The sequence below is a fragment of the Xyrauchen texanus genome, chromosome 26 (genome assembly GCF_025860055.1).
Source record: "Xyrauchen texanus isolate HMW12.3.18 chromosome 26, RBS_HiC_50CHRs, whole genome shotgun sequence".
Classification (NCBI taxonomy): Eukaryota; Metazoa; Chordata; class Actinopteri; order Cypriniformes; family Catostomidae; genus Xyrauchen; species Xyrauchen texanus.
In genome coordinates this window covers 10,553,594-10,563,209 of record NC_068301.1, presented here as the reverse complement: position 1 = coordinate 10,563,209, position 9,616 = coordinate 10,553,594, and the positions used below count along the sequence as shown (strand labels likewise).

General features: G+C 39.1%; 1 protein-coding gene across 1 annotated transcript; it reads right to left on the bottom strand.

Annotated features, from left to right (window-relative positions):
* Positions 1-7,588: 7,588 nt before the first annotated feature.
* Positions 7,589-9,335, bottom strand: LOC127620382 (transmembrane protein 74). Its single transcript, XM_052093603.1, has 2 exons — positions 9,261-9,335; positions 7,589-8,575 (listed from the first exon to the last, which is right to left on the bottom strand). Exon 2 carries the CDS (start codon positions 8,522-8,524, stop codon positions 7,664-7,666), a length of 861 nt encoding a protein of 286 aa, XP_051949563.1. The 5' UTR covers positions 8,525-8,575; positions 9,261-9,335; the 3' UTR covers positions 7,589-7,663.
* Between the last annotated feature and the right edge of the window lie 281 nt (positions 9,336-9,616).

Here is a 9,616-nt window from a genome sequence, read left to right as displayed (position 1 = left end):
ACCATGTCCTCGGACCACACTAGATACCAGAAAACAGGCATTTAGATCATCATGGCGACGCCAATTGTTCGCTCAGGACAACTGCAAATATAATCTACTCTGGTTTTAATCTAAGCAGCATTTAAGGAACAACTTTCTTGGTGTATATACTGTATAGTGCTTACGGTTGAAAAGACAGAAAAGATCCATTCACAGCTGTTCTTTTAAATCTAGCATTTTGAACATGACGTCTCCTCAGCTCCCGGGGGACTATGGGATCGTAAAGTGTATATAATAGGTCATCTGGGTATTTCTCATAAACTGTTTTGTGAATACTGAGGATTCAGACATACTACTCCATTGGCATACTGTTTTTGGCATACTATATAGTTGGGAAGTATGGATATTCGGACATAGCAGCAAGCATATTGTTTTATCAATTACAACCTGCCTCAGTGTACGGAGTAAATCTAAGCAGCTCGTCGAACGAAAAGGATAAATTCCAGTGGTACGATGCTGTCACCAATTAGGCATGTGAGAGGGCCGTGTGTCACGTGCCCCAAACGACTCAAAATAAGCCACAAAGTAACGTTACAGTGATGGACTCCATTGTGCTCTGCGAGAGCGCTTTTCCCCCTGTTTTCTTCAAAACAAAAAGTTGCATCGTAATGACGTAAGTGTGCTTAGGCCCGGAATGTTAAGTGCAATGTTAGTGCAGGCCAGTGGAGGAGTGGGGGGTGGGGGCAATCATGCTTAGGCATGGTACAAGGTAACCGGGCCTAGTGTGAGTACGCACTTAATACAACCAAAGTTCCCGGAGCACTTAAATAGTAGATCAATATCAGATGGAAACGTCACATCTCCTTGCCCAAAACCCTATTGACAAAACCTTAGAGGAACCCACCATTCAGTATAATAGCAGCATAAATCAAAAGAAAGTAAGTAAAGCTTTCCCATTGTGATATTAATCTTACTCCGCTCCCACTGTTAAATTATGCATTTTGTAGAATTATGGTTTGTGGGTTATGAAGTTCCTCATTTCGATATAGACATCCACACACCCATTCAGCTTTTGATATTCCCCACTTGATGATGTCATGAGTCAGCGCTTTTCATTTTCTGCATAAAAGTTAATGATTTTCACACATTGCCTGACAGATCACCTGCCCTGCTCATGAAAATTTGAGAAGACTTCACTGTCTCCAACATTGTGTGCAATCCATCACTGTCTAGATTCCATATGCACATTAATGAGTTCTCTGAAGCTATTCTCCAATTTTATTCAGTCTCTTTTAAACGGTATAAGCAGTTCCAGGAAAAAAAACAATGTTCATGCCACTGAGTCTGTTTTGTTACAGATGGCAATCCAATTGTGAAAATAATTACTGTTTTCAAACATGTTTTCCCAAACTCTCCCCCTGTCTCCAGGGACAAATTACCATAAGTAATTAACGGGCCAATGGTGCCAGTGCCCAGGGGCCACTGACTGCCCAGGGGTCCTGGGCTTTAAGGTTGTGCGATCTAGTTTGGTGATCCCCCTGCTCGAAAACCCTTTTGACAATGAACAACGAACACCCTACCAAACACCAACCCCCCACCCCCATTGCTCAACAACTTTTGGGCATGTACAACGAACTGTTTCCAGACTGGCCCCATTCACTTCCATTGTAAGAGCATTACTTTACATTACTTTTTTAAGACTTAAAATTAGAAACACCAATTTAGGCTAAGTTAACCTTGTAACTAACTGAGTATTGACTACAGAATTGATGCTACATATATTCGAACCTCAGTGATATTTTTTCCTTAGCAACAAGGGAAACTGGGTTTCTATGGATATGAGCCCTTAACAGGACAGGAGAGAAAGAAAGGGACACTGCTGTGTGGGCGACGCGAACACGATCCCAGCTGGCTCTCTCATTAACTCACCAACCAATCACTGCATATCTATACATACAGAGGAAGAACAGGCGCAGGAAGTCACGAATGAGGTGAGGCAATCACTGTTGGTGAAACAGATATAAAACAAATTAAGTTACTAGTGTCATCGTGAATTTTTATGGTTGAAAAGAATTTTCTTCTGACATACTTTTGAGATTTTTTTGTATAGTCACAGAGGGAAAGATGTTGACATCTATTGTAAGGTACGCTTCTTTAATTTAAGCTTCACCTGCCACCCCAACTCCTCTTTTCTCTGCTGGCATATTAAAGGTGCCACAACTCCCAGAGGACTCGTTACCTGAAGAATACGGGTAAAGAAATAACTCTGAAAATCAGTGAGAAGATAGGTGCTCGGGTACCAAAAATGAAAATTCTCTCATGATTTACTCACCGTCATGCCATCCCAGATGTGTGTGTGTCTTTCTTCTTCTGCTGAAAAAAAAAGATTTTTAGAATAATATTTTAGCTCTGTAGTTCTGTACAATGCATGTGAATGGTGGCCAGAACTTTAAATGCCCAAGAAGCACATAAAGGCAGCATAAAAGTAATCCATATGACTCCAGTGATTAAATTTATATCTTCTATGATAGGTGTGGATGAGAAACAGATCAAAATGTAAGTCATTTTTATCATATTGCTTCTGAAGATATTGATTTAACCAGTGGAGTCAAACGGATTACTTTAATGCTGCCTTTATATGCTTTTTAGGACTTTCAAAGTTTTGGTCACCATTCACTTGCATTGTATGGACCTAGAGAGCTGAGATATTCTTCAATCTGGGATTGCATGAGGGTGAGTAAATGATGAGAGAAATTTAAATTTAGGGTGAACGATCCCTTAAACAGGCATAATGTTTTATATCTTTTAGCTATACTTTTAAACTGTGTGAATTTTATCCCTTAAGGAGTTACTCCATTCACTTCCATTTTAAGTGCCTCACTATAACTGCTTTTGTTTAAACAAATGAGAACTGCTTTTTTTTTTTTTTTTTTTAATCATTTTTTGTTTTAATCAATATTATGCCACAAATTCTATTGATTGAGTTTAACTTCCTCTGGACCTGGAACATTCCTTTAAGCTCTCTAAACACTTTTGTTTTCCTCTTGGAGTCTTGTGGTATTCATGCAACCTGTGCAAAATCTCTCCACCTAAATATACTATATTAAGGTCACAGTAATTCATCATCTCCTGTATATGGCAGAGTGAGAGTTCCAGAAATTATCTATAGAGCACTGTTGCTATTAAGGCCTGTTTTTTCCCCAAGTTGTTCTTTTCTTCCTACTCGCACCTAATGTGGCTTATGATATACTCTCAATCCAGAACCCATTAAATACATACTACATCACTTTGCACCTCTTTACCCGACCATCCATTTCCTGTAGCCTTGTGACTAAGGCTGTTGACTTCATTCTTTGATCTCTATGACACACAATGGGCTCCTGAATTAGAGCAGTAAATGATGAACTAGCACATTATCACCGCAGATAATTTGGATGGCCTCATGGCCATCGCTCCATATTCTGACTTTTTGAATAGCATTTTTTTTTCTGTTGCTATGCAACACACTCTAGGTAACTAGAATCATTTTGTTTAGCAGGCTATTAAACAGCACATATAGTGAAGAATGTGCAAATTACTTGCCTGCCAAATAATTACAACAAACATCCAAAAAACAGCAAAACAGTGGGAATGAGCTGGCCGACAGCTCACTCCCTGACATATAGCTGACACCTCCATCTGTAACGCAGAGACTGTTATGCTTGTGGGCTGGACTTTTTAATTTAATCTTTCACTCTGAATGTCCTTGGACTGAAGAATAAAGCAAGCTGACATGTTGGAATGTCACTGCAGTAGAGACAACCTACTATATGGCAACAGCTATGTGTTGAGTGTATGTGCCTCGGTACATTTGCACAGAATAAGCATACCATATCCCTGTCCCTTGAGACAACTGCCACTCCCTGACCCTTGCTGACCCCATGATCAATTTAGCCCCATTTCCTGATGCCAGCGGCCCTAAGTGATTGACTTATTATACTGAGTGCTGGATAGAGAGACATAAGAAAGAAACAAAGGGAGAGATAGGAAGATTGGAAAGAGAGAGAGAGAGAGAGAGAGAGAGAGAGAGAGAGAGAGAGAGAAGAGATAAAGTCTCTCAAATTCAATTTAGTTTTTTTGTGTTCCCGTAGCTCAAGAGGTAGAGCATAGCATGGCAAAACCAAGATCAAGGGTTCGATTCCAGGGAATACACATACTGATATTCCAGTCTGATCTCATGAAAATTACTGTGGCAACAGATTTGTTTTTCAAGAAAATTGCTGCGAAACCACGTAATATCATAGCAAACATTTTATGATATTACGTGGTTTTGTGGAAAATTTCTTCCAAACAGATAAGGTTCTTAAAGGAAAATTCTGGGGTTCGATAAGTTAAGCTCAATTGACCGCGTTTGTGGTATAATATTGATTACCACAAATATTAATTTGACTTAAAAAAGCTCAAATTTGGGTTCCAGTGAGGCACTTACAATGAAAGTGAATAGGACCAATCCTTAAATGTAAAAATACTTACTATTTCAAAAGTATAGCGACAAGACATAAACAATATGCATGTTAATATTATTTTAGTATGAAAAAATTGCTTACTAACCTTTATTCAGTAAAGTTATAGTCACTTTTACATCTTCGCTGCAATCGATGCCATGTTAATTAGCCCTCAAACACCCTAAAATGACTTTTTTGACAACTTTACTGCTCAAATAAATCATGTGTTTTAGCAGAAGAAATAATGTAAGTGCTTTTATAAAATTATAAGCTTCACATTTCTGCCTTCAAACCCTCCAAAAATGGGCCCCATTCACTTCACTTGTAAGTGCCTCACTGTATCCTCAATTTTTGATTCTTTTAAAGAAAAGGAGGGATTATTTGATATAATTTTTTGTGGTAATCAACATTATGCCACAAAGGCTGTCGACTGAGCTTAACTTGTATTGAACCCGGAATATTCCTTTAAGATTAATGCTCTATCAAGTTTTAAATCAAAAAATTCTACTTCTATACCCTAAACCTTGAACCTAAACCTATCAAATAGTGTCATAAAAAGCAAATGTGAGATGAAAAACACTAATGCTAAAGCAACCACACCATTTTGTGATGCTTCCATGACACTTCAGCTCACTTGTCACCTCAGATGCACTTCAGGACACGTTCCCCAGTCCTATACATCGCAAGTACAATGCTCCATCAGTTGAGATACTGTGCAAGTTCATCACTAGCTTGTGAATGTAGTTGTTTATGTAATGCAAATGTTAAAATGTGTCGTCTTACAAGTCATGTACTATAGTAAAAGGTATACTGTGTGAGGAACAGAGCGAAAAGTAGGTTTTTATGAGCAGATACTACAATCGCCTGTTCACTTGTTACTTGTATTTGTAAGGGAATCATTATAATTTTTTTGTAGCATTTCTAGAGTTAATTTCACCAGGAAACTGCAACAAGGCACATGCATATTTGTCTGTGTATTTTGACTCACTATAAATAAAGCATCTGTCAAATGCATCCATGTAAATGTTGTGTAAATTATGACATATTGAAAGTTTTAGTTGTCAACATCGCTGTGCACAACCACTTAAAACATATAAAAATGCATTCCGGTTAGGAAGCCCCTTTTCACCCCCTCCCCCACCACCTCCGTCCCCCTCAAGGACATTATTGAAACACTCTGACGGGGAAACATTCAGCTTTATTAAAACCTTGGCTGATGTTAGTAACCTGTGGTTTTAATAGCTGCAATTTTCTCCAAGGATTTGTTTAAATATAAAAGATACCCATAAGTAAATGTTATCACGCAAACAGACACGCAGGGAGTCGTTAAAACACTTGTGCATGTGCCGTCATGTAGAAAGGAGATGAAAAGATTCCCACTGGTGTCAGAAATCGTGGAACTGCTGTGCTGGTGTAGAGAGGGATAATCTGATCTGGCCCTCGGTAAGCGTTTCTTATATGGAAGCTGCCATGAACAGCACTTTCCAGCTGAAGCACCAAAAGAGGCCAGTGCTTGTTCAAAGGCTCAATAGCACTATCTTAACTTAAGGATAGGGAAGATTGCATGTGTATGCTTTTTTTTCCCTTGGAATACAAAAGAAGATGTTAGGCAGAATGTTAGGGACTGACTGCCTCAGTCACCATTCATTTACATTGTATGGAAGATCGACGCAATGACAGTGAGTTGTGAATGAGACTAACATACTGCCTAACATCTCCTTTGAGCAATGGAAAAAAGGAAAGTCAAATGGGTTTGGAACAACATGAAGGTGAGTAAATGATGACAGAATTTACATTTTTGGGTGAACAATCCCTTTAAATACTAGACCTTTTTCAATTAATTCCCCTTTTCTTGTTTCTAACAGTTGTGCTTTGGGAGATATGAGAATTGAAGTATAGGTTTTGTTTGCCTTTTGCTGCAATCGGCATTGTGTTCTTTCAGCTCATTACATGATATGATGTGTAACTCTAATGAGGTTAGTTGCTGTTGGGAAGGAGAAACATAGAGCACTCATTTCCCTCGAGACTGCTCTAGTACACGGGTGTGTTGATGAGTAGTAGAGAAAGAGAGAGAGAGACATCTGTTCACACATTTCCTGTATCCCATGTGCATTATGATCTCAGATTTTCTTTAAATAAACAAAGCTCACAAAAAAATATTCAGGGTGATTTGCAGTGTGTATTTTTATGTAAATGTGAATGCAAATGTATATATTCTATTGACTTGATGCATTTGAATGAATCTGTCTGTCCTATTTGGGGAGAGGTATTCATACAATGACTGGTGATTAACTCAGCGTTTACAATCATAGACTGCCAAGCAAAAGAAAAAGGAAAACGCTTTCTCACTTTCCCAATGTGACAACTGACTTGTAAGAAAAACACAAATGCGCACATGGCAAGTTAGTTGCATGCCGTCTGGCTGACAAAAGCAAAACTCACAACCAAAGAAATGAATCACACCAAAGAAGAGGCTTATGCAACTGCACTTGTAAAGCATGCTGTATATTTACAACAACATATGCTTTGGAAAATGCTTAAACAACATCACACAAACACATTGTTCACATAATCAAGACTCAAATGTGTTGTTGTTTTTGTGTTACATTTTCTTAAATGTATATTTAAAGGGTTAGTTCATCCACAAATGTAAATTCTTTCATTATTTACTCATGTTTTTCCAACACCCATATGACTTTCTTTCTTCCCTGGAACACAAAATGAGATGTTAGCCAGATTGTAAGGGACTGATAGCCTCAGTTTCACTCTACATTTTGTGTTTCAATAAAGAAAGAAATTCACATGGGTTTAGAACAACATAAGGGTAAATGAAGGTAAATGATGACAGAAGTAATTTTTTTGTGTGAACTATCCCTTTAATTGTCTATTTAATGTAATGTAAAATGAGTAAATATGCACTGTCAGGCTATTTCTACCTGATCGGACCCTTCAAAAGTACGTTCGTTGGTGGAACCCAGTCTACAGTATGTAGTGTGTATCAGTCATATTAAAACGTGTTGACGAATAAAATCAGTAGATTCAGATATTAGCTCATTTTTACAGTGTATCATCTTTAATCACAGTATTTCTGTTTTGTAATTGAAGAACTGATGAGAGATTGTTTTAGTTGAGCTTGGCAAATGAGAAATGATAACATGCCCACATCGCAGCTTGCAAAAGAGCAATTCAGCATTGCTAGTTCAAATTTCATCTTTTTCAACAGGACCTTCATCTTCATCAAGGGACAAAAGTGAAGGGGCACCAGTCGGGCTTCCGCCACCCCTAAAATTGACAGAGCCGTAAAGTCTGGCTTGGTGTTTGGAGTAAGCAAAAGCTTGTCTCCTAAACATCTCTCCTTTATACATGGAAATCATGAGCAAGGTTGATAGCACCACACCTCCAAGCGTAAGGAGGCACAACCCTGCAATCACACACCTGTCCAGGTGAGCACCCACCCGGGCGTTCTCTCGCTCCAAGCGTTCCATCTCTCGAGCAGATACAGTGTCAGGATTCACTTTGACATCACGTGGGACTGTGTAGGAGATCACAACCAAGGATATCCCAGTAACTAAAAAAGTAACAGCACCTATAAATCCATAATCCACTGACTTTTCAGATGATTCCACCATGAAATCGTCAACCGACAGCAAGGAACACTCTGGGACATCTTGGAGATCTCTAGACGAACTCCAACTGAAGTTGTCGTAGTTGGTCTCGTCTGCTAACATCTGACTGTCCTTTTGGTCAGAAACGTCAGGCACACCATGAAATTCTGTTTCAAACTCCTCATCATAACATATCTCAACCTTTTCATCATATCCCCATTCATTCAATTTCCAGTGTCGTCCAATTGCCAGAGTCGCTGTCCATGGTTCTGAAACGCCCTTCTCTTCATTAACATTCTCCTCCAGACACGCCTGGCAGCACTCTTCATTGGAAAGAGCTCTTTCATCCGTGCAGATTGAGTGATGGCTTTGCTGATCTTTAAGGGACCAGTCGATGTCCCTGTGGTCAGTCTGAACAATGTCTTGACCGCAGAAAAGGACTTTAAAATCGGCCATTTGAACCCTTTTTTCGTATGTTCATCTCATAGCGTGTATGCTATTGCATCCCTGCAATGAGAAACATAAAAATGTATTATAAATACACAATAAAACAATTTCACTTTCAAATATGTAAGAAAATAGTTAATAGCGACAGTGTTGTCGTCTCAGTAGACTAGTTATGGTGGACATTAGTTATCGCAGAGTTGCCATTTAATTATTATATATATGAAAAAAGGATAATTGCTCACTAAGGGGCCGTTCACACCGAACACGTCTTTTGCTCTTAAAACGCTAGACGCAGCGCCACGAACTCCAGTGTCTCGAGACGCGTTTTTTAAAAGTTGAAGTTCTCCTTAATTTGACACTTAAAAACACTATTGTTTAGCAGCGCAGAAACAGACGCAAATACGTGTTCTGTGTGAACGGCCCCTTCCACTTGATGTTTCTAATGATTTTTTCTTAATGTTCATAAGTCTTTTCACGACCAAAATGTTGCGCGACACATGCTCCATCACGCGAAAACATCTAAAAGTGTGCCTAAATCAATCAACAACACTTTTAACGTTTTATTTCAAGAACAAAATGTACAAAACAGCAACTGACCAGAATGGTAAAGCGATTCTTTGTTTTCCTGTAGCAGAAAAGTAGTCAGGACGAAAAGAAGCGGGAAAAAGATGCTGTCTTTTTAATGTTTCATCTGTTACGCCGTCTTTCATGTCATCATAAACTCAAAAATAAAGGAGTCACCTACCTTCTCTCTGCACCGTTTCGCTGGCATTCCTGGCTTCTCCGTGCTCCGTTAATTAAATGAGAGGTTCGTCCTGATCCACCCACGCGCTATACTCTGGTCGCCTCAGAGTGCGGTGCGCCTCTCAGCCAAGCAACACTGGCGAGGAGAGGAGAAGGGAGGGGATGGAGCTTTACTAGAGTCGCGGGGGAAACTAAGTCTGATGAAACACTTTATGCTCTTCTCCTCCTGAGATTTATGTGTATGACGCACTCATATACAGATTGCACGCTCATGCTGTTTCCTAAATTAATTAACCTAGGAATGAACATCATTAAATTCACGCTTCTGAAAATTCATTTGGAAAGCAACATACGATA

Excerpts from the sequence above, each read along its gene's own strand:
- LOC127620382 (XM_052093603.1), bottom strand. The coding sequence starts at position 8,524 with ATGGCCGATTTTAAAGTCCTTTTCTGCGGTCAAGACATTGTTCAGACT.